This window comes from Mustelus asterias, unplaced genomic scaffold, assembly GCF_964213995.1.
Source record: "Mustelus asterias unplaced genomic scaffold, sMusAst1.hap1.1 HAP1_SCAFFOLD_551, whole genome shotgun sequence".
Taxonomy (NCBI): domain Eukaryota; kingdom Metazoa; phylum Chordata; class Chondrichthyes; order Carcharhiniformes; family Triakidae; genus Mustelus; species Mustelus asterias.
Genome location: NW_027590501.1, coordinates 185,972 through 212,147, shown reverse-complemented (window position 1 = coordinate 212,147; position 26,176 = coordinate 185,972). Strand labels below are relative to the sequence as shown.

Genomic DNA, 26,176 nt, shown 5'->3' with positions numbered 1-26,176 from the left:
TGGTAAGGAGTGGAGGGGGGTCAAACGTTACAGGGGAATAGGCCGGAGAATGGGTGTAGAGAAACTTATCAGCCACGATCGAATAGCGGAGCAAACTCAATGGGCCAAAAGGCCTAATTCTGCTCCAGTATCTTCTGGTCTGAAGTTCCCTAATCGGATCTGGGAAGCTCAACCTGGAAGCTCAGGTTGGTGGGAGGGCAGGGGTAAGACAGCAGATGTAGATGGGGGGAAAGGGGGGGGGGCTGGGAGGGAGAGAAAGAGAGAGAGCGAGAGGCAGCGAGAGACAGCTGCAGCTCCGCTGCAGTACTCACCGCAGACCGACATCATTGACCACATCCCAGAACGAAGGTGGCATCTCCCAGAATTCCTTCTCATGGTCAGAAATAATTGACTAGGGAGGAAAAGGGAAGATTAAAAGCCCTGAAACGAGGGCGCAGACAGGCATCCCATTTAACCCCTGCTGCAATGGGCCAGGCTTCATTCGCCACGTCCTGTCCTGGCTTGTTCCGGATCCTATCGACACAGTGGTTAGCACTGCGACCTCACAGCTCTAGAGAGCCAACTTTTATTCCTGGCTTGGGTCACTGTTTGTGTGGAGTTTGCACATTCTCCTCGTGTCTGCGTGGGTTTCCTCCGGGTGCTCCGGTTTCCTCCCACAGTCCAAAGATGTGCAGATTAGGGGGATTGGCCATACTAAATTGCCCCTTACTATCAGGGGGATTAGCAGGGTAAATATGGGGTTACGGGGATAGGGCCTGGGTGGGACTGTGGTCAGTGCAGCCTTAATGGGTCGAATGGTCTCCTTCTGCTTTGTAGGGATTCTATCCGACCCCCCCCGCCCCCCAAACTCCAGCCAGAAGAAAAAGTTTCTCTTTCTCTCTCCCCCTCCCCCTCGGCCCCAGTGAAATCTTTAAGTCCCCCCGCTTCCCTTCCCCCTCGATTCCCTTGAGTATATACTCAGCACCCGGGTCAATCGAATCGTTGAGTCGCCAGCACCATGCGGGTCCCCGGCCCGGAATTTCAGCCCTACCTCCACCGCCGCGTAGGCGTTGTTGACCAGAACGTCCAGCCGGCCTCCCTGTTCCTGCTCGACCCGGCCAAAGAGCAAGCGGATCTGCTCCTCGCTGGTGGAGTCGCACACCACCGGCACGCAGCGGCCTCCCCGCGCCTCGACCTGCCGGGGGAAAGGACAGAGTGAGGGACTCTGCGACACAGGGGGAGGGGAAAAAGGAGCATCTCAGCAGCCCGGTCACACACTAGCCCCCACCTACTGACCTTACGGTGACGTTCCCGAGACATCTGCCTTTCCCCTCCCCCCACCCCCTACTGACAGCAGCATACAACTATTTTTCTTTGCAGAATCTTGAGGGGCATAAAATGGCCGCCGAGGTTCCCCGCCAGCAGCGGTCATGGCCTTTCCGCCCGGCTTCTTTTTTTTTCTCTGCAAAGTGACGGGGACCGCACTGCACAAATCCCATGATGCACTTCGTCGCCATGGAATTTACAAAATGGCCGCCGCATTTGATAGGACATTTCCTGCTCTACAAAATGATTTGATTTATTGTTTGTCACGTGTATTAGTATACAGTGAAAAGTATTGTTTCTTGCGCGCTATACAGACAAAGCATACCATTCATAGAGAAGGAAATGAGGGAGTGCAGAATATCGTGTTACAGTCATAGCTGGGGTGTAGAGAAAGATCAACTTAATGTGAGGCAAGACCATTCAAAAGACTGACAGCAGCAGGGAAGAAGCTGTTCTTGAGTCGGTTGGAACGTGACCTCAGACTTCTGTATTTTTTTCCCCGACGGAAGAAAGGGGAAGAGAGAATGTCCGGGGTGCGTGGAGTCCTTAATTATGCTGGCTGCTTTTCCCGAGGCAGCGGGAAGTGTAGACAGAGTCAATGGATGGGAGGCTGGTTTGCGTGATGGATTGGGCTACATTCACAACCTTTCGTAGTTCCTTGCGGTCTTGGGCAGAGCAGGAGCCATACCAAGCTGTGATACAACCAGAAAGAATGCTTCCTATGGTGCATCTGTAAAATAGTTGGTGCTAGTCATAGCTGACATGCCAAATTTCCTGAGTCCTCTGAGAAAGTAGAGGCACTGGTGAGCTTTCTTAACTACAGTGTTGGCATGGGGGGGACCAGGACAAGTAGTTTGTGATCTGGACCCCCAAAATCTTGAAGCTCTCGATCCTTTCTACTTCGTCCCCGTTGATGTAGACAGGGGCATGTTCTCCTTTACGCTTCCTGAAGTCGATGACAATCGCCTTCGTTTTGTTGATATTGAGGGAGAGATTATTGTTGCCGCACCAAAGGCCGTCGCATTTGACACCGTGACATTTCCCGCTCTACAAAATGGCCACTGCATTTGACGACAGTATAAAATTGCACTCAGGGTGAGGACTCGGTGGGTCGGTTGTCCAAAAGGTTTACGGCCACAGACCCATCGGCGAGGGAATGTAAGCTGCTGCCCTCAGAGTCAAACACCTTCCTATTAAACAGGACACTGCCGTGGCCACATCTGGAGCAGAGTGCACAGTCTCGCTCTCCTTACCAGAGGAAGGACATAGGAGTGCAACTGAGGTTCACTGGACTGCTTCCTGGGATGCAGGTGATGGTCCTATGAGGACTTGGCCTACATTCGGGTCAGTCTGTGCAGAGTCTGCACGTTCTCCTAGTGTCTGCGTGGGTTTCCTCTGGGTGTCACAGATCATAGAAACCCTACAGTACAGAAAGAGGCCATTTGGCCCATCGAGTCTGCACCAACCACAATCCCACCCAGGCCCGACCCCCATATCCCTACATATTTTACCCGCTAATCCCTCTAACCTACACATCCCAGGACACTATGGGGCAATTTTTAGCATGGCCAATCAACCTAACCCGCACACCTTTGGACTGTGGGAGGAAACCGGAGCACCCGGAGGAAACCCACGCAGACACGAGGAGAATGTGCAAACTCCACACAGACAGTGACCCAAGCCGGGAATTGAACCCGGGACCCTGGAGCTGTGAAGCAGCAGTGCTAACCACTGCTAACCCGCTTAACTCCCACAGTCCAAAAGATGTGCAGGTTAGGTGGATTGGCCAGGCTACATTGCCCCTTAGTGTCCAAAGATGTGCAGGTTAGGGGGATTGGACGTGCTAAATTGCGCCTTCGCAGAGCCGGCGTGGAACACGATGGGCCGAGTGGCCTCCTCCTGCACCATCACCGTCCTGCGACGGCGGCCCCGCTGCTCGTGGAATCCTGCTGTGCACAAAATGGGCGCCGCCTGCCCCAGACTGCGTCCCGCTGGCCACCGAAAGCTTTGAGGTCGGGAAGGCACGTGTTTTTAAAAAATTGTTCCTCTCCAGCTGCCGCTCCAGTCCCCCGGCGCCCCCTCACCCTCCCACCCCGACCCACCACCCCCTCCCCCCCGCCCCGGCCTCACCTCCTTGGCCGCCGTCTGCAGCGTGTCCATGTTGCGGCCGGTGATGTAGACGGTGGCCCCGGCCTCTCCCAGCTGCAGGGCGATGCCTTTGCCGATGCCCCGGGAAGCTCCAGTCACAATGCACACGCGGCCCAGCAGCGCCCCGGCCATCTTCCTGCTGGAGGAGGAGGAAGGGCTTCGGGGGTTAGAACCAGATCCTCACTCAGCGGCTGAGTCGCAGCTCATTAATGTCCCCCCCAGAGTGTAAACCATCAAGAACCCTCAGGCCACACTTTGACCAGTTGGGGACAGATCAACATTCCCCCCTCCCCCACTGGTTTGGCACGGTCCAGCATTCCCTCCCACCTCACCTCACCTCACATTTTGACCAGCCCATCAATTCCACCACATCCCATCTCCCCCGTTTCTCTGGCCAATATGGTATTGTCCATTATTCCCCCTCTCACAATTCGAATGGTTTGGTACTGCCCATTCCGCCCCCCAGCCACCCCCTCCCCCCAACCAAGACCGGTTTGGTACTGTCCATCATTCCCCACTCACCTCCGGACCAGTTTGGTACTGCCCATCATTCCCCACTCCTCCACCCCACCGACCGGTTTGGTACTGCCCATCATTCCCCACTCCTCCTCCCGACCGGTTTGGTACTGCCCATCATTCCCCGCTTCCCCGCACCGACCGGTTTGGTACTGCCCATCATTCCCCGCTCTCCCCCGCCCCCTGACCCGTTTGGTACTGCCCATCATTCCCCGCTACCCGCCCCCCCCCCCAACCAGTTTGGTACTGCCCATCATTCCCAGCTCCCCCCCCCCCCCCCCACCGACCGGTTTGGTTCTGCCCATCATTCCCCGCTCCCCCCCACCGACCGATTTGGTACTGTCCATCATTCCCCGCTCCCCCCCACTGACCAGTTTGGTTCTGCCCATCATTCCCCGCTCCACCCCACCGACCGGTTTGGTACTGCTAAACAGCAATGCTAAATTCTCCCTCTGTTACTGGAACTGGAGCCCGAGTGTAGTGACTGGGGGATTTTCACAGTAACTTCATTGCAGTGTTAATGTAAGCCTTACTTGTGACTAGTAAATAAACTTTAGGATGGCGCTCACCTCTGACAGTTCGTGTCTGCAGTTAACAGTGCCTGGCTCATCCTGTCTATCAGTCTGTGACCTTTGCACGCCCTAATAAGGCTCCCTCATTGAGTCCCTTATTGCGGAGTTTGCACTGTCGCTGCATGTCTGCCCTCTCTCTCTCTGCACTCTCTGCCCACTGTCCTCTCTGTCTCTGCCCGCACTACCGTGTAACACAAGTGGAAAAGTGCACTTTTCAAGTCCACCTGACTCACCCTCAAGTGTTTCCCATCAACTGTGTCTGCAGGGCACCTGGTAACACATGACCCGAGACCTCTGTCTCTGTGCCACCGTGCCGTGCTTTGATTTATTATTGTCACATGTATTGGTATAAAGTGAAAGGTGTTGTTCCTGATTGTTGTCCCACAAATGGCGACACAGTGGCACAGTGGTTGGCATTACTGCCTCATAGCGCCAGGGACCCGGGTTCAATTCCCGGCTCGGGTCATTGTTTGTGCGGAGTTTGTACGTTCTCCCGTGTCTGTGTGGGTTTCCTCCGGGCGCTCTGGTTCCCTCCCATACTCAAGATGTGCTAGTTAGGTGGATTGGCCTTGCTAAATTGCCTCTTATTGTTCAAAGATGTGCTGGTTAGGCCTCTTTTAGGGCAAACCAAATAAACCAACTTAAATTAACTCAAGGATAAAGTAAAAGGGGCAGCTCCCCAAAAGGAGGGGGGAACAGCCCAAACAGAACAGAAGCACAAAGGAAACTTAAAACATCAAATCATAATGTGATTATCAGGGTCGATAACGCACCCCAACCCCTGCGGTGCCCAGCGGGTGCGGAAAGCGTCAGCCTCGCCCGTGGACACCGCATGCTCCCTCTCCAGGGACACCTGGCCGCGAACGTAGCCGCGGTAGAGGGGAAGACAGTCAGGATGGACGGCCCCCTCGATCGCCCGCAGCCTGGACCGGTAAATGGCGCGTTTCGCCAGGCCCAGGAGCAGGTTCACGAGGAGGTCGCCATCCCGACCCTCCCCTCTCCGCACCGGGTGTCCGTAGATCAGGAGCGTGGGACTGAAGTGCAAACAAAACATCATTAAAAGGTTCTTTAGGAAAACATAAAGGGAGTGCAGCCTAAGACACACAACATAGACATGGTCCACGGACTCCACAAGGCCACAGAAGGGGCAAGCTTGGGAATGTGCTGGTCAGGTGGATTGGCCATGCTAAATTGTACCTTCGGTTCCAAGATGGCGCCAGAGTGAGGCGACTTCTTGCAAGCTGTGCCCAGCATACCTTCTAATTCTTTGACTCTTGTTCTATGCTTCTGAAACTTCATTCTAACTCTTTTAAAGTCTCTAACAATGCTTTCATTCAAATTCTTGCAGATTTGGTGATCCTCAGGACTCTGGAGACACCCGATTTGACTGACGTGGAATTGCCCCGGAGCAGCTGCCCATGTGAGCAGCAGCAGCAGCCGGCGCTGCAGCCCCAGATCCGGGGATTCCTCCACAGCGGTTTCCAGAGACCAGGAAAATGCCCCAGACGCCTGGGCCTACATTCGGAGGATTCCTGGAGCCCAGGAAAATGCCGCGGGAGCCGGGACCTTCACTCTGTTGGTCCCCAACGACCAGACCGACATCCCTGTGGCTGGAGGCCTCTCTCCTCCCAACTCCTCTGAGCCGGAGAGCTGCGACCTCCTGCAGGCTCCAAGCACAACCTCCACTCCCCACTTCCACAGTCGCCTCACTCCTAAAAATAAACTCTCTCAGCCTAACAATCACTAACACTGCTCTTTTAAATTTACTTGCAGGTCTCGAGATCCTCCGACCACCAAAGGAAGACCCCAACCTGAGTGACCCAGTGCACCCCGATACAAAGAACAAAGAAAATTACAGCACAGGAACAGGCCCTTTGGCCCTCCAATCCTGCACCGACCATGCTGCCCGACTGAACTAAAACCCCCTACCCTTCCGGGGATCATATCCCTCTATTCTCATCCTTTTCATCTATTTGTCGAGGCGCCCCTTAAAAGTCACGATTGTATCTGCTTCCACGACCTCCCCCGGCAGCGCGTTCCAGGCACCCACCACCCTCTGTGTCAAAAACTTGCCTCGTACATCTACTTTAAACCTTGCCCCTTGCACCTTAAACCTGTGCCCCCGAGTAATTGACTCTTCCACCCTGGGAAAAAGCTTCTGACTCTCCACTCTGTCCATGCCCCTCATAATCTTGTAGACTTCTATCAGGTCGCCCCCCTCAACCTCCGTCGCTTCAGTGAGAACAAACCAAGTTTCTCCAACCTCTCCTCATAGCTAATGCCCTCCATACCAGGCAACATCCTGGTAAATCTTTTCTGTACCCTCTCCAAAGCCCCCACATCCTTCTGGTAGTGTGGTGACCAGAATTGAACACTATATTCCAAGGGGGGGCCGAACTAAGGTTCTATAAAGCTGCAACATGACTTGCCAATTTTTAAACTCAATGCCCCGGCCGATGAAGGCAAGCATGCCGTATGCCTTCTTGACGACCTTCTCCACCTGCATTGCCACTTTCAATGACCAGTGTACCTGTACACCCAGATCCCTTTGCCTATCAATACTCTTAAGGGTTCTGCCATTTACTGTATATTTCCTATCTGTATTAGACCTTCCAAAATGCATTACCTCACATTTGTCTGGATTAAATGCCATCTGCCATCTCTCCACCGAAGTCTCCATCCGATCTATATCCTGCTGTATCCTCTGATGGTCCTCATCGCTATCCGCAAATCCACCAACCTTTGTGTCATCCGCAAACTTGCTAATCACACCAGTTACATTTTCCTCCAAATCATTTATATATATTACAAACAGCAAAGGTGCCAGCACTGATCCCTGAGGAACGCCACTTGCCACAGCCCTCCATTCAGAAACGCACCCTTCCACTGCTACCCTCTGTCTTCTATGACCACGCCAGTTTTGTATCCACCTTGCCAGCTCACCTCTGATCCCATGCAACTTCACCTTCTGCACCAGTCTGCCATGAGGGACCTTGTCAAAGGCCTTACTGAAGTCCATGTAGACAACATCCACTGCGCTACCCTCAATCATCTTCGTCACTTCCTCAAAAAACTCGATCGAGTTAGTGAGATACAACCTCCCCTTCACAAAACCATGTTGCCTCTCGCTAATATGTTCACTTATTTCCAAGTCGGAGTAAATCCTGTCCGAAGAATCCTCTCTAATAATTTCCCGACCACTGATGTAAGGCTCACTGGCCTGTAATTACCTGGATTATTCTTGCTACCCTTCTTAAACAAAGGAACAACATTGGCTATTCTCCAATCCTCTGGGACCTCCCCTGTAAGAAGTTTAACAACACCAGGTTAAAGTCCAACAGGTTTATTTGGTAGCAAAAGCCACACAAGCTTTCGAGGCTCTAAGCCCCTTCTTCAGGTGAGTGGGAATTCTGTTCACAAACAGAACTTATAAAGACACAGACTCAATTTACATGAATAATGGTTGGAATGCGAATACTTACAACTAATCCAGTCTTTAAGAAACAAAACAATGGGAGTGGAGAGAGCATCAAGACAGGCTAAAAAGATGTCTCCAGACAAGACAGCCAGTGAAACTCTGCAGGTCCACGTAACTGTGGGAGTTACAAATAGTGTGACATGAACCCAATAACTCCCATAATTACGTGGGACTCCCATAGTTACGTGGACCTGCAGAGTTTCACTGGCTGTCTTGTCTGGAGACAATACACATCTTTTTAGCCTGTCTTGATGCTCTCTCCACTCCCATTGTTTTGTTTCTTAAAGACTGGATTAGTTGTAAGTATTCGCATTCCAACCATTATTCATGTAAATTGAGTCTGTGTCTTTATAAATTCTGTTTGTGAACAGAATTCCCACTCACCTGAAGAAGGGGCTTAGAGCCTCGAAAGCTTGTGTGGCTTTTGCTACCAAATAAACCTGTTGGACTTTAACCTGGTGTTGTTAAACTTCTTACTGTGTTTACCCCAGTCCAACGCCGGCATCTCCACATCATGACCTCCCCTGTAGCCAGTGAGGATACAAAGATTTCTCTCAACGCCCCAGCAATTTCCTCCCTTGCCTCTCTCAGTATTCTGGGGTAAATCCCATCAGGCCCTGGGGACTTGTCTACCTTAATGTTTCTCAAGAACCCCATTACCTCCTCCTTTTTGATCTCAACATGACTCAAACTATCTACACACTCTTTCCCAGACTCATCATCCACCAAGTCCTTCTCTTTGGTGAATACTGATGCAAAGTACTCACCCATTTCCTTTAGCTCCACGCATAGATTCCCTCACTTGTCCTTGAGTGGGCCAACCCTCTCCCTGGCTACCCTCTTGCTCTTTATATATGTATAAAAAGCCTTGGGATTTTCCTTAATCCTGCTGGCCAATGATTTTTCGGATCCCTTTTAACCTTCCTTACTCCTTGCTTAAGTTTCTTCCTACTTTCCTAGTATTCCACACTTGCTTCGTGTGTTCCCAGCCTCCTAGCTTTGACAAATGCTTCCTTTTTGTCTTTGACCAGGCTCACAATATCTCTCATTATCCAAGGTTCCCAAAACTTGCCATACTTATCCTTCATCCTTACAGGAATGTGCCGGTCCTGAATCCTTATCAACTTACACGTGAAAGCCTCCCACATTCCAGATGTTGATTTGCCCTCAAACATCTGTCCCCAATCTACATTCTTCAGTTCCTAATATTGTTGTAATTAGCCTTCCCCCAATTTAGCACCTTCACTTGAGGACTGCACTTATCTTTATCCATCAGTACCTTAAAGCTTACTGAATTGTGGTCACTGTTCCCAAACTGCTCCCCTACTGAAACGTCAACCACCTGGCTGGGCTCATTCCCCAAAACCAGGTCCACTATGGCCCCTTCCTTAGTTAGACTATCTACATACTGTTTTCAAGGAGTCCTCCTGAATGCTCCTTACAAACTCTGCCCCATCCACGCCCCACGCACTAAGTGAATCCCAGTCAATATAGGGGAAGTTAAAATCTCCCACCACAACAGCCCTGTTACTTTTACACCTTGCCAAAATCTGCCGACATATCTCTATCTCCCGTTGGCAGTTGGGCGGCCTATAGTAAACCCCCAACATTGTGACTATGCCCTTCCTATTCCTGAGCTCTACCCATATTGCCTCGCTGTATGAGCCCTCCAAGTTGTCCTCCCGCAGTACAGCTGTGATATTCTCCTTAACTAGTGCAACTCCCTCACCCCTTTTATATCCCTCTCTATCCCACCTGAAACATCTGTATCCTGGAATGTTAAGCTGCCAATCCTGTCCTTCCCTTAACCAAGTCTCTGTAAGAGCAACAGCATCATAGTTCCAAGTCCTAATCCAAGCTCCAAGTTCATCTGCCTTACCCGTTACGCTTCTCGCATTGAAAGAAATGCACTTCAGTCCACCAGACCTCCTTCGATATCAACGACACCCTGCCTGCTCCTTCTCTGAGTCTTATTGGCCCTAGTCTCTGGTTCCCCTTCAGTTAAATCACCTTTGCTTTGGTTCCCACCCCCCCAGCCAAACCAGTTTAAATCCTCCCATGTGACACGAGCAAACCTCCTGGCCAGAATATTTATGCCCTTCCAGTTGAGATGCAACCCGTCCTTCTTGTACAGGTCCCACCTGCTACGGAAGAGATCCCAATGGTCCAGATATCTGAAACCCTCCCTCCTACACCAGCTGTTTAGCCACGTGTTGAGCTGTACTATCTTTCTATTTCTAGCCTCACTGGCACGAGGCACAGGGAGTAATCCTGCGATTACAACCCTGGAGATCCTGCTTTTTAACTTTCTATAACTCCCTGAACAGCTGCTGCAGGATCTCCTCACTCTTCCAGCCAATGTCGTTCGTCACAACCTCTGGCTGTTCACCCTCTCCCTTCAGAATGCTTTCTGCCCATTCAGAGACTTCCTGGACCCTGGCACCAGGGAGGCAACATACCATCCTGGAGTCTCTTTCACGTCCACAGAAGCGCCTATCCGCATCCCTATAGAGTCCCCTATCACTATTACTCTAGAACAAAGAACAAAGAAAATAACAGAACAGGAACAGGCCCTTCGGCCCTGCACTGACCACGCTGCCTGACTGAACTAAAACCTCCTACCCTTCTGGGGACCGTATCCCTCTATTCCCATCCTATTCATGTATTTACCCAGACACCCTTTCAAGTCACTATCGTATCTGCCTCTCTATGAATGGTATGCTTTGTCTGTATAGCACGCAAGAAACAGTACTTTTCACTGTATGTTAATACACGTGACAATAATAAATCAAATCAAAAATGAATCATGATAGTCTGACTCTTGTACTCAATAAAGGCAAGCATGCCATATACCTTCTTTACCACCTTATCTACTTGTGTGGCCAATTTCAGGGAGCTATGGACTTGAACTCCGAGATCCCTCTGTACATCAATGCTGTTCAGGGACCTGCCATTAACTGTATACTTACCCTTAACATTTGGTCTCCAAAGTGCAGCACCTCACACTCTCCCTCCATTCTCACTCTGCTGTATCTAATATTCACCCTCCCAATTCTCCTGAAGGTGCTGATTGAGGCTGATTGACAGATCCATGCTCACTGCTTCCTGTCCTGGATACAGAGAGCTGAAAATCTCCATGCAGGCTGCCAGATATATGATTGGACTAACAATGTGTGGAATATACAGGCTGGGGGAACAATGAGTGGGGGCGGGGCTCCCGGGTCCACGCGCCTGAACCCGGAGACATCACTCGGAGCAGAGTGATTGCTATTGGCTGATTCAGGCAGGACTTAGCCTGAATATATATTTTTCCCTTCCTTGGGAAAAAGACTGTGTTCATCCTCTCTAAGCTCCTCATGATTTTATTCACCTCAATAAGGTCACCCCTCATTCTCCTGCATCCCAAGGAATAAAGCCCTAGCCTGGCCAACCGCTCCCTATAACTCTGGCCCAGTCGTCCTGGCAACATCCTAGTAAATCTCTGCACTCTTTCCAGTTTATCACTGTCTTTCCAATAACAGGCGACTAAAACTGTATAAAATACTCCAAGTACTCATCTCCAAACTTCATGGCCTGGGACTCGGCTCCTCCCTCTGCGACTGGTTCCTAGATTTCCTGACCCACAGACTGCAGTCTATAAGGATAGGCAACAACACCTGCTCCACGATCATCCTCAACACCAGTATCCCACAAGGCTGTGTTCTCAGCCCCCTACTATACTCCTTATACACCTATGACTGTGTGGCCAAATTCCCCTCCAATTCAATTTTCAAGTTTGCTGATGACATCAACGTTGTGGGTCGCATCTCAATGACGGGACAGAGAACAGGAATGGGATAGAGAATCTGGTGAACTGGTGTGGTGCCAATATTCTCTCCCTCAACGTCAACAGAACGAAGGAGATAGTCATCAACTTCAGGGATGTAGTGGAGAACGTGCTCTTGTCTACATCAATGGGGATGAAGTAGAAATAATTGAGACCTTCAAGTTTTAGGTGTCCAGATCACCAACAACCTGTCCTGGTCTCTCCATGCCAACAACACTGTAGTTAAGAAAGCCCACCAATGCCTCTACTTTCTCAGAAGACGAAGGAAATTTGACATGTCAGCTACAACTCCCACCAACTTCTACAAATGCATCATAGAAAGCATTATTTCCGGTTCTAGCACAGCTTGGTATGGCTCCTGCTCTGTCCAAGACTGCAAGAAACTACAAAGGGTCATGAATGAAGCCCAGTCCATCATGCAAAACAGTCCCTCATCTATTGAGTCTGTCTACACTTCCCGCTGCCTCGGCAAAGCAGCAAACATAATCAAGGACCACACGCACCCTGGACATTCTCTCTTCCAACTTCTTCTATTGGGGAAAAGAGACCAAAGTCTGAGATCATGTACCAACCGACTCAAGAACAGCTTCTTTCCTGCTGCTATCAGATTTCGAATGGACCTACTTCGCATGAGATTGATCTGTCTCTACACCCTAGCTATGACTAACACGACATTCTGCCCTCTCTCCTTTCCTTCCCCATGTACGGTATGCTTTGTCTGTTTCGAGTGCAAGAAATAATACTTTTCACTGTATGCTAATACATGTGACAATAATAAATCAAATCAAAAGATGCAGCCTCACCAACGATTTAAACAATTGTAACAACGTCCCAACTCCTACACTTCATGCCCTGACTGATGAAGGCCAGTGTGCTAAACACCACCTTCACCACTGTCAACCTGCGATGCCACTTTCAATGAACTATGCACTTGTACTCCTAGGTCCCTCTGTTCCTCAACACTCTCCAGGGCCCTCCCATTCACTATACAAGTCTATACCCTGGTTTGACTTTCCAAAATGCAACACCTCACACTTATCTGTATTGAAGTCCATTTGCCAATCCTCAGCACACTTCCCTAACTGATCAAGATCCCCCTGTAATTTTTGATAACCTTCTTTGCTAACAATGATGTCTCCTAATTTAGTATTATCCGCAAACTTACTTACCATGTCTTGTACATTCATATCCAAACCATTTATATAAATAGTGAATAACAAGGGTCCAAACACCAACCCGAGGCGCACCACTTGTCACAGGCCTCCAGTCCGAGATACAACCTTCGACCATCAGCCTCTGCTTCCTACCATTGAGCCAATTCCGAATCCAATTTGCTAGCTCTCCCTGGATCCCACATGACCCAACCTTCCAGACTAGCCTGCCATGTGGGACCTTGTCAAAGGCCTTGCTAAAAGCAATATAATCAACATCTACTGCCCTATCCTCATCCATCCTCTTGGTTACTTCTGACAAACACTCAAAAAGATGTATCAGACATGACTTCCCATGCACAAAGCCGTGCTGACGACCCCTAATCCCTTGACTATCCATATGTTGGTAGATCCTGTCCCTCAGTCCCCTCCAGTAACTTACCCGCCACTGTTGTCAGGCTCACCGGCCTTTAATTACCAGGCTTCACTTTGCAACCCTTCTTAAACAATGGAACAACATTAGCCACACTCTGGTCTTCCAGAACTTCACCAGTGGAAAGGGATGAAACAAATATCTCTACAAGGGCCTCTGCAATTTCTCCCCTAACCTCTCACAAAATCTGAGAATGCACTTGATCAGGGGATTTATCCACCTTAATGCACTTTAAAGCTGCAGATACCTCCTCCTTGGTAATAGGCACAAGACATCACCACTTATTTCCTTTATTTCTTTAACACCCATGATGTTCTCCTCAATAAACACCAAGGAGAAATATTCATTAAAAATCTCACCCATCTCCTGTGGCTCCACACACAGATGGCCATGCTGATTTTTAAGGGGACCTATTCTCTCTCTAGCCACCCTTTTACTCTTAATATAGCTGTCGAACCTCTTGGAATTTTCTTTGATCTTACCTGCCAGATCCATATCAGACCCTCTTTCTGACTTCCCTCTTAAGTGTTCCCTTCCACTTTTTATAGTCAGAGTGATTCACTTGTCCCCAATTGCCTAAACCCAATGTGTGCTTCCTTCTTTTACCTGACCAGAGCCTCAATGTCCCTTGTCTGCCAGAGATCCCTAAATTTACCATTCTTTCCCTTCATCCTAACAGGAACATACTGCACCTGGACTCTTGATATCACACTTTTAAAAGCCTCCCATTAGCCAGTCATTCCTTTCCCTTCAAACAGACTCTCATAATTGACATCTGTCAGATCTTGTCTAATGCCCACAAAATTGGCCCTGCTCCAGTTTAGGGCCTTAACCTGTGGACCCATCCTATCTTTTTCCACAACTATTTTAAAACCAATATCGTGTTCTGGTCACTGGACACCAAGTGCTCCCTGACTGACACTTCAGTCACTTGCCCTACCTCATTTCTTAAGTCTGATCGAAAGTGAGTCCAGGAATTAATAATGAAAAATAAGGAACTGCATTTTGCCTAGGTCTTCACAATAGAGGATACAGGTAACAACTCAGAAACAGCTGTAAATCAGAAAACAGAAGTGTGGGATGAACTCTGAAAAATCACAATTACCAGGGAAGTGGTACTCAGCAAACTGTTGGAGCTGTGGGCTGATGAGTCCTCGGGTCCTGCTGGGCTTCATTCTCGGGTCTTAACAGAACTGGTGAGTGAGATTGTTAATGTGTTGTTTAATTTTCTAAAATTCCCCATAGGGAATTGGATGTGCTGCAAATTTCAGATGTGCAGATTTCAAGAAGGTATTTGATAAGGTGCCACATCAAAGGTTGTTGCAGCAAATAAAAGTTCATGCTGCGGGATAACATATTGGCGTGGATAGAAGATTGGCAAACAGGAAACAGCGGCATAAATAGGTCATTTTCCGGTTTGAGAGAGAGAGCCAACCTTTCCAGAGTCTGCACCCTCCCTGGATTCACTTCCTTTCCCTTCAGTTGCTGCAAGTCCCCAATTTTCCCCAGAATGAGAAAAGAAATGGAAAGGGGGAGAAAACAAAGTGTTTTACTCACAGATGTAGGCGACAGGAGGAAGTTTGAGTCTGTCTGAAGCTCAATCTTCATTCAGAGAGAGAGCAGCAGCTTTACTGGGCAGGAATGAGGAAGTCAACAAGCTCATTGAGCAACTTCCGCATTCAGGCAATGGGGGAGCTCTGAGTTGGTCCTCCAACTCTTCCCATTGGCCAGAGCCGGTGAGAGGCCGTGAGTCGGAAGTGCGCATTGGTGGAATTTGGGTGAATGCGCATGTGCGGGTGTGGGGCGGGGCCCGGACAAAGCCGGCGCACTGACCATTGTCTGTCCGGGTCTTCCAACCTTTCCCATTGGACAACAGCTCAGCGCGGCTGGAGGGCAAAGTCCCGCCCACCTTCACGTGGGGCTCCGCCCCTCATTGTCTGTCTGCGGGGGATTGACCAATGGGAATTCCGGAGGACCGGAAGTACTCGGGTCCACCATCCAATCAGAGCTCCCCATTGTCTGAATGCGGAAGTGGACAATGAGCTTGTTCAGCTGCTCACTCCTGCCCAGCAAAGCTGCTGCTGCTGCTCTCTCTGAATGAAGAGCTTCAGACAGACTCAAACTTCCTTCTGTCTCTCCAACATCTGTGAGTAAAACATTTCTTTTTTCCCCCTTTCCATTTCTTTCTTCATTATGGAGTTGAATTTTTAACTTCCAAGTCACCATTCACTGCCTCAATAAAAATCCTCCTCACACTTCATGTATCTGTCGCCAGGTAATACAGTCTATTCACACATCATCAATCTGCTCATTTATGTCCATGACTGTCAGCTTGAAGATTTTCAGCTCTCCGTGTCCAGGACAGGAAGCAGTGAGCATGGATCAGTCAATCAGCACCTTCAGGAGAATTGGGAGGGTGAATATTAGATACAGCAGAGTGAGAATGGAGGGAGAGTGAGTGGGATGGAGATTCACAGCTTTTGGGGAATGAGAGAGTTTTTTAAAGTTTATTTATTAGTGTAACAAGTAGGCTTACATTTACGCTGCAGTGAAGTTAATGTGAAAATCCCGTGGTCACCATATCCAACACCTGTTCAGGTACATGGAGGGAGAATTTAGCATCGCCAATGCACCCAACCAGCACGTCTTTCAGACTGTGGGATTAAAACCCACGCAGACACGGGGAGAGCGTGCAAACTCTGCGCAGACAGTGACCCAAGCTGGGAATCGAAACCAGGTATCTGTCTCTGTAGGCAGCAGTGCTTACCACTCTGCCACGGTGCCGCCCATAGAGGAGAGGAAAGAATGTTCCATAGAAACTAGAATAGTCTGTTCTGAATTTTTATTCTGTACTGACCGTGATGTCTGTTGTAAATTCCTTTTACAGGATGTCAGGGGGCGAGGATTTGCAGACAGAAACCTCAAGCCAACTGTCACATCAACATCTGACAGAGCCACACCATTCATTGGAACGTGAATATCATTGACCTTTGAATCTAGAAGGAGAAATGTTTATCTGTTCTGTCAGCTTCAGCAAATTTTGAACATCAGTGTGACTGGAAAAGCACTGAGACACAAACGCACGCAAGTGAGAGTGTTCCAGTGCATTGAGTGTGGAAAGAACTTTAACCAGTTACACAGCCTGAAAATACATCGCAGCATTCACAGTGGGGAGAGATTGTACCCGTGTTCTGTGTGAGATTTAACTGATTGTTTAACCTGGAGAGTCACAAGGACACCCCCACCATGGAGAAACCGTGGAAATGTGGGGACTGTGGGAAGGGATTCATATCCCCATCTGCACTGGAAATTCATCGACGCATTCACACTGGGGAGAGACCATTCACCTGCTCTGTGTGTGCAAAGGGATTCACTCAGCTATCTCACCTGCTGAGTCACAATCTCACCCATACCAATGAGAGACCCTTTAAATGCTCTGATTGTGGGAGTGGATTCAAAAGCTCTGGAGAACTAGTGTCCCACCAGCGCATTCACACTGAGGAGAGACCGTTCAGCTGCTCTCACTGCTCAAAGACGTTTAGAAGGTCATCCCACCTGCAGGTACACCAGCGAGTTCACACCAGGGAGAGACCATTCCACTGCTGTGTGTGTGGGAAGGGATTCACTCAGTTACCTAATTTGCGGACACACCAGCATCTTCACACTGGGGAGAGACCGTTCACCTGCTCTGTGTGTGGGAAGGGATTCACTCGGTTTTCCCACCTGCTGAGTCACAACGTCACTCACACCACTGAGAGACCCTTTAAATGCTCTGACTGTGGGAGCAGCTTCAAAAGGTCTCAGGATCTGAGGGACCACCAGCGCATTCACACTGATGAGAGACCGTTTAGCTGCTCTCACTGTGCAAAGAGGTTTAGAACGTCATCCAACCTGTGGAAACACCAGCGCATTCAACACTGGGGAGAGACCGTTCACCTACTCTGACTGTGGCAGTGTCTTCAAAAGCTCTGGAGAACTGGTGTCCCACCAGCGTATTCACACTGAGGAGAGACCGTTCAGCTACTCTGACTGTGGCAGTGTCTTCAAAAGCTCTGGGGAACTGGTGTCCCACCAGCGTATTCACACTGAGGAGGGGCCGTTCGGCTGCTCTCACTGCACAAAGAGATTTAGAATATCTTCAGCATTGCTGAACCATCAGCGAGTTCACTCCGGGGACAGACCATTTACCTGCACTGACTGGGAAGGGATTCACTCAGTCAGCAAACTTGGTGAAACACCAGTGAGTTCACAAGTGATTCCAGTTCTGGGATTATTCTTGTGAATCTTTCTTGCCCCTTCTCCAGTGCCTCTATTTCCTTTTTCTAAATGGAGATCACAAATAGAACATAGAACAGTACAGCACAGGAACAGACCCTTCAGCCCACCATGTGGTGTTGAGCATGACGCCAAATTAAACTCATCCCTTCTGCCTGGCCTTGGTTCATATTCCGATTTTCCTTGCATATCCATGTGCTGATTTAAAAGCCCCTTAAACGCCCCTATCATATCTGCCTCCACGACCACCCCTGGCAGCACGTTCCAGACACAACCACTCTCTGTGTAAAAAAGAAGAACTTGCCCCTCACAGCTCCTTTGAACTTTCCCCCTCTCTTCTGAAGTGCATGCCCCCGAGTATTAGACATTTCAACTCTGGGAAAAATATTCTGACTGTCAACCCTATCTATGTCTCTCATAATTTTATAGACTTCTATCAGGTCTCCCCTCAGCCTCCGCTGCTTCAGAGTAAACAACCTGAGTTTTTCCAGCCTCTCCTTATAACTCATACCCTCTAATTCAGGCAGCATCCTGGTAAACCTCTTCTGCACCCTTTCCAAATCCTCCACATCCTTCCTGTAATGTGGTGACCAGAATTGAATGCGATATTCTAAGTGTGGCTGGACCAAAGTTTTATTAAGTTGCAACATAAAGCGGCACGGTAGCACAGTGGTTAGCACTGCTGCTTCACAGCGCCAGGGACCTGGGTTCGATTCCTGGCTTGGGTCACTGCCTGTGTGGAATCTGCTCATTCTCCCCATGTCTGTGTGGTTGATGGTGAGCTGCCTTCTTGAATCGCTGCAGTCTGTGGGTTGACTGTTAAGGAGAGAATTCCAGGATTTTGACCCAGCGACTGGGAAGGAACGGCGATATATTTCCAAGTCAGAGTAAATAAACTTTAAACTTGACATCCTGATTCTTGTGCTCAAAGGCAGGCATGCCATATGCCTTCTTTACCACCCTGTCTACTTGTGTGGCCAATTTCAGTGAGTTATGGACTTGAACCCCAAGATCCCTCTGTACATCAATGCTGTTCAGGGACCTGGCACTAGCTGTATACTTACCCTTCACATTTGATCTTCCAAAGTGCAGCACCTTACACTTACCCAAATTAAAATCCATCTGCCATTTATCCACCCATATCTACAGATGATCTACATCCCACTGCATCCTTTGACAACCTTCCACACTATCTACAACTCCATCTAGCTTTGTGTCATCTTCAAACTTACTAACCCACCCATCCACGTTTTCATCCAAGTCATTTATATATATCACAAACAGCAGAGGACCCAATTTGGATCCCTGCGGAACACCACTAATCACTGACTTCCAGCCAGATAAACACCCACTGCTATTCTCTGACTTCTATGGGCAAGTCAATTCTGAATCCAAGCGGCCAAGTCACCGTGAATCCCATGCATCTTAATCTTCTGGATGAGCCGACCGTGAGGGACCTTGTCGAAAGCCTTACTAAAATCCATGTTCACAACATCCACTGCTCTACCCTCATCGATCACCTTCGTCATCTCCTCGATAAAATCAATCCAGTTAGTAAGATGTTGACGGTGCTCCCACTGCAGTCCTGTGATGAAAATATAGACTGGTTGGTGAAATGTAGATAACAGGTAGAATTGATATCTAATGAGGACTTTATACTTTAGAATTGAATACAGGGCTCATTGTTACTAACGGGGAAAGAAGGGTTAAAACCCTTACCCAGAACCCTTTTCACACACACGTGGACATCTCTGAATCTGACACACACCAAATGGAACGTTACACAAGGGGCTGGAACTCACTGGAATTTCTTAACAACCTTTCAATAGAAATGTCCTGGTACCGACTGTGACAAAGGACACAACAGACAGCAAGAACCAGGAGGAACCTTTAACCCAGAGAATGTTAATAACCTTGTTCAGGACACCGGTGCCAGGCACAGGAGGATCCCAGGAAAAACGGAACATTTAATTTCTGTGTTTCACAATTCTAAATGACTGATTCTTTAACATAGGAATGTTTAAAAACAGCATTGTGATATTCCAAGGTCAGTGTGTCTGGGAAAGGGGCACACTGATGTGTTTTTATTTTAAACAGGAGGATCCATTGAAAAGCAGCTCTGGACGATACGAGCACCTCCTGACCTCCTTTCAATTCATTTCAAATCACCCATCACTTTCCGTGGAATATTCTTTATTTTTTCCTGGGATGTGGACACTGCTGGCAAAGCCCCAGCACACGTTGCTCATCTCCTAATTGCCCTTGAACGGAGTGACTTGCTCGGCCATTTCAGAGGGGCAGTTAAGAGTCACCCACATCACTGTGTGGGTCTGGATTCACATGTAGGCCAGACCGGGTAAGGATGGCAGATTTCCTTCCCGAATAGGGAGCATTAGTAGGGTGAACCGGATGGATTTTTAAAACAATCGATGATAGTTTCATGGTCACTGTTACTGAGACGAACTTTATATAATTCCAGAATGATTCACTGAATTCAAATCCCACCAGCTGCCTGTCCCCAGATCCTTTGCTGGTTCTCTGCATTACTCGGCCAGCGACATTCCCACCACCTCCCCCTGAATGGAATATTCCACACAACCCCTTCGTTAAACGGGAAGGAGAAAAGAGAGAGGCTTTGACCTTTGGATGACCTCATCACCAACTACAGAAACCTTACAGCTGACCATTCTGTAAAAATTTTAAAACTTTATTTTTATAAAACACAGAGTAAGAAACAGGTGAAAAGTAACGATGGACGTTGTGACTGACATCAGAAACATTGATTGACCGGATAAACACTCACTGCATCATAGAGCGATCCTCAACCATTAAAGAATTGACCCACAATAAGGAATGAGAGAGCCTTATAAAAAGGGGCAGGAGTTTACACAGAGAGGTGACACCCACAGCTGCTCAGGATGATGGAATTCAGTTCAGGAAGGGGATAAAGTGAGAAGCTTTTGTGATTCAAGGCAGAAGTATTGAACAATCTGGAATCAGTGCTTCTCGAGTTTGCTGACGAGCCGAACACTTCAATTAATCTCATCATAAAAACCCCCAGTGTAAATAACATGGATTTGACTGACAAATGTTGAAGTGTTGGTTTAGAGCCACAAGTTTCAACTTCCCATTTGAGCCTGGGGTACCTTTTTGTCTCTCTATTGCTCGTGTCAATGACAGCCAGGCGACGGAGCTGAGGGCAGCATTTAGCTGAGAATAATGGGGCCTGCGCCCCAGTTGGGAAACTGCCCTGGGCGTCGCACTAATAGAGAGACAGGAAGGTGCTGGAGAACTGACTGGGAAATGGGCCTCCAACCAATCAGGGCACCGGAGGAGGTGACCAGGGCTGATGGTGACCCCCCAGGGTTCAGTGTCCCTGTGTCCAAAGCGGGGTGTCACAGGAACAGGGGACAGAGGAGCTGAAGAAACACGATTTGTGTCCAGAACATTGTGAACATCCCTTTACTCTGGTTGTCTTTGATCCTCAAGTCATTTTCTGTTTGTTTTAACCATGTTCTGTTTCATTAATAAACTTTTATCAGTAAAAATATTTGATTGTTCTGGACTTTTCCTGATGAGATTGATGCACTTTAGGGAAAGCGGGTGAGAGGGGTTGGCAGGCTCTTTAACAGAAAGTGAGTCCCTCTAAGGTAATTGGCAAAGGAGCCAGAGGGGGAGATGGGATTTTATTTTTGACACAGCGATGTTAGAAAATGGGGTTCAGGGAGTCAATTAACCCTTTCTCCCCTTTTCCCAAACTCTGAAATGATTCCCAGTGATAACCCTTATTGGTGACAGTGGTTAGATTTTATTCAGGATCAATAAGAGCTGACACAGGCTAATGTCTGAGCAGTCGTATCAAAGTGCAGCAGCATTACCATTACACTCTGGGTAGAAGCAGCATCTCCACGGAAATGCTCCCTGCTCTGCCCCAGATGCCATGGCACCAGTCAATGCAATAAGTAAAACCTTGACTAATCTCTGTGCTCGGGGAATCCCTTCTCATACTTTTTTACATCACAAAGACTATGGAGACTGATTTTACCCAATCATTGCCCGGCTAACATTTGAACGGACCAATTACAAAACGTGTCATTGAACCATCTGTACCCGCACAAGCCACGTCAAACTCTCAAACAATTGTCTTCCCACGCTCCGTCCCTGGTACAGGGAGTCAGCATTCCCATGGCAAGCAGTGAAAACATGGTGGCCTTGACACCCAGGTATCATCCAGGATTCAAGGCACTCCTGTTTTCTCTGTCCTCCGGGAGCTGTTTATCTCCCTGCTCCCACACAGCAAGTCGTCTGTTCTCAGCTCTGCTGGATTTCTGCTGAAGTTTGGCCCCTTTTACACCTTTCAGATCAATAAAACATTTGGTTAATGACCCAAACCACAATTTCCCATCCTGTCACCTGTCAACCATCCTTACCCAGAGCGTAATCACAACAGGAATAAAAACAGGAGAAGTGTAACAATCAAATTCAAAATCAATGCACAGCCAGTCACAGAATTTAACCTAATGTTCACTAATTAGCAAGAAAACCCAAAGTAGGGGGTCCCCCAGGATTCTTATAGTCCACACCTTGAGGGGGGAGAACTCTCTCTCTGATCCCTCACTCAATTTCACTCTGTTATTTTCCAGTTCTGTTCTGGCCCCGCCTGAGGTAACATCTAATCGATCTTTCCTACTACTGAAGGAGCACCGTGAGTTCCAGGTTACTTGTACATAAGGACAGATGCTTCAAGCAACAGATCAAGCATGGATGTAAAAGATTCTCCAGCTCTCTCTTTACCCCTGTCCAAATTGTGGACAGTTCTTATTCAGTATTATTTCTTCCAAGCCCTTAATTGTCCCAATCTATAATATTATCCATTTTACTTTAACTTTCCTCACTTTCTGTCCCTGTGCAGTGTGTTTAATTGGATCCTGATTGTTTTGAACTCAGTTTCTCTCTGGAGTGTGTGTCAGTGCCTTGATGATGTCACAATGTTGTCTCAATGCCCTGGCCACATTAACCATTTCATCTCCTGCTGTGTCTCAAGTAGCTGTGTGTGTTTGGGACCCGCTCTTCACTCCATCTCACCATGAATTTAGGCTTGCTATTTTTCACATGTAACAAATCACATCTGTACACTCACTCCGGTATCCCAAAATCATGTCACACATTCTTAACTCTCAGATGTGTTGATGAAAAGATCAATGTATCTGTCTTTCTTATCTCCTCCTGTTATAGTGCTGATATTTCATATAATGGCTGGGCTTTCAAATGTGGATTTCTTTTTAACAGAGTTCATGGACAATGATAAAAGTTCCAAGAGAAAGTGATCCACCTCTTCATCCCATCTCACGTTTTAGAGGTGTTGATGGAAAGGAGGTCATTGATATTGTGAAATATCATAAGAATAAAAAATCTACCAATTCAGACAATACTGAGATGTCAATCATTAAGCAGGTTATTGATTGTGGAGTAAAACCATTGACATATTTGCAACCGGTCTTTTCAAACTGGGCTATTTCCCTGTAAAATGAAAATATACTAAGTTACTCCATGGTTTAAAGCTGGTGGTAAACATAGAAGAAACCCTACAGTGCAGAAAGAGGCCATTCGGCCCATCGAGTCTGCACTGACCACAATCCCACCCAGGCCCTACCCCCATATCCCTACACAATTACCCACTAATCCCTCTAACCTACGCATCTCAGGACACTAAGGGGCAATTTTAGCATGGCCAATAAACCTAACCCGCACATCTTTGGACTGTGGGAGGAAACCCATGCAGACACGAGGAGAATGTGCAAACTCCACACAGACAGTGACGCAAGCCGGGAATCGAACCCAGGTCCCTGGAGCTGTGAAGCAGCAGTGCTAACCACTGTGCTACCCTGCTGCCCCAAACAACAACTCCCAACGTGGGGCTCGAACCCACGACCCTGAGATTAAGAGTCTCACGTTCTACCGACTGAGCTAGCCGGGCATATTATACTACATGATTATACTAATTTCAGGAGAGTGTGTTCACTTTTCTCATTTTGCAGAGAAAAGAGAAGTCATTTGCTAAATGGTCTGATAATTCCATTGCTCAATGTAACTCACTGTGTAATAGTCAGACCAAGTCGGTCTATCTCACTATCACTGATGGAATTTGTGGAGAAAATGACGAATGCTGTGGACAAAAAGACAATTTCCAATAGAGGTTTTTACTGATCTTACACAGATTTTGATACAATTGACCATGGAATATTACTTAAAACACTGGAAACATAAGGGATTAGGGGAATAGTGAATAAGTGGCTCAGAAGTTATTTGGAAAATCTCAACAATTTGTAACAGTCGATGATGTGAATCAGATTTTGTGAATATTCTGTGTGGAGTCTCACAGGGATCTGTTTTGGGCCTTAAATTGTTTATTTTATATATTAATGACATTTGGAATGTATCAAAGTTATTACAATTAGTTTTGTTTGCAGATGATGCCAATATGTTTTATTCTGGGTGGGATCTTCAAGAGCTTATTGAAATTGTTAGTGCTGAATTGGAGAAAATAAAAATATTGTTTGTCAAAAATGAATTGTGACCGACTCTGAGTGGAACGAAGTTTATGTTATTTGGTGAAGTAAATCCCTTGGTTAATATAATAAACAATGTCAACATTTACAAAAATAGAAGAGGGGTCAGACCCCTCTGATGAAGGGTCATCTAGACTCGAAACGTTGGCTCTATTCTCTCCCCACAGACAATGTCAACATTTATTTATTCATGGGATGTGGGTGTCACTGGGACAGCATTTATTGCTCATTCCTAATTGTCCTTGATCTGAGAGAGCAATTAAAGGTAACCATGTTGCTGTGGATCTGGAGTTACATGTTGGTCAGACCAGATAAGGTTGGCAGATTTGCTTCCCTAAAGGACATCAATAAACCAGATGGGCATTTATGACAATCGACAATAATTTCTAATCATCATTAGACATTTAATCCCAGATTTTCATCTAATTTATATTTCACCAGTTGCCACAATAGGATTCGAACCTGGGTCCCCAGAGCATTACCCTGAGTCTCTGGGCCACTCGTCCTGTGACACTGCCACTACACCATCGCCTCCCCAATATGGAAATATAGTTCTGGGTGTTCTCCTAGACCATATATTTTGTTGGGAACCACATATACAATATATTAAAACAAAATAATCAAAGAGTATTGAAATTCTGAGTAAAACTAAATTTATAATGGAAGCCCTACAGTGCAGAAGGAGGCCATTCGGCCCATCGAGTCTGCACCGACCACAATTCCACCCAGACCCTACCCCCATATCCCTACATATTTACCCGCTAATCCCTCAAACCTACACATCTCAGGACCCTAAGGGGCAATTTTTAGCATGGCCAATCAACCTAACCCGCACATCTTTGGACTGTGGGAGGAAACCGGAGCACCGGGAGGAAACCCACGCAGACACGAGGAGAATGTGCAAACTCCACACAGACAGTGACCCGAGCCGGGAATCGAACCCGGGACCCTGGAGCTGTGAAGCAGCAGTGCTAACCACTGTGCTACCGTGCCGCCCATATTGGATCTGCAGTCATTGCATATTTTGTATTGTTCATTTGAAATGATTCTTCAGAGGTTTGGGGAAACGTTATAAAGCATGAATATTTGGGCGACATGGCGGCACTGTGGTTAGCAGTGCTGCCTCTCAGTGCCAGGGACCCAGGTTTGATTCCTGGCTTGGGTCACTGTGTGGAGTCAGCACGTTCTCCCTGCGCCTGCGTGGATTTCCTCCGGGTGCTCCGGTTTCCTCCTACTGTCCGAAAGACGTGCTGGTTAGGTGCATTGGCCATGCTAAATTCTCCCTCAGTGTAGCTGAACAGGTGCCGGAGTGTGGTGACTGGGGGATTTTCATTAACTTCATTTCAGTGTTAATGTAAGTCTACTTGTGACACTAATAAATAAACATCAAACTTTAACTTTATTAATCCGATCTACATGTTACAGAAAAAAGCCAAATGAATAGTAATAAAGTGAATTTTCAAGAACTTAGCAACAAATTGTTTATAAAATGTCCAGGTTTTAAAGTTTAGGAAGTCAGTTGAACTGAAAACTGCAATGATTTTGGATGAAGCAAAAAATGAATCTTTGCCTGAAAATTTGCAAAGAAACTGTTGACTTTAAGGGATGATGATCATGAATTAAATAGAAAAAAACAAGTTTAAAAAATGTTATGTTTGTACAACTTTGAAGTCTGTGTATATTTCAGTTTGTGGATGAATCTTTGGAATGCTTTGGGTGAAGATTTGAAAATATGTGTAAATACAGCTTTAAAACAATGTATAAGCTTCAAATGTTAGTTTATATAAAGTCATGGAATTAAATAATGGTATTATCTATGAGTTTAATAGAAATACTATTTGAATAATCACAATAATTAGAAAATTATGTGACTGGGAAATGGGAATGATGAAGTATTTGATCT

The 26,176-nt window shown here is 47.4% G+C and overlaps 1 protein-coding gene and 1 non-coding gene across 2 annotated transcripts in view; both read right to left on the bottom strand.

The window, feature by feature from the left end:
• Positions 1-26,176, bottom strand: part of LOC144486996 (dehydrogenase/reductase SDR family member 1-like) — a 146,408-nt gene that overhangs the window by 20,331 nt on the left and 99,901 nt on the right. The window contains exons 2-4 of the mRNA XM_078205038.1: positions 3,436-3,592; positions 1,031-1,174; positions 312-391 (exon numbers count right to left, since the gene is read on the bottom strand). Coding sequence (XP_078061164.1) covers positions 312-391; positions 1,031-1,174; positions 3,436-3,585 — 374 coding nt within the window. The 5' untranslated portion in view covers positions 3,586-3,592. The remainder of the gene's footprint in view (positions 1-311; positions 392-1,030; positions 1,175-3,435; positions 3,593-26,176) is intronic.
• trnak-cuu (transfer RNA lysine (anticodon CUU)) lies at positions 23,609-23,681 on the bottom strand. Its single transcript has one exon. It is a non-coding gene; the product is annotated as a tRNA-Lys (tRNA).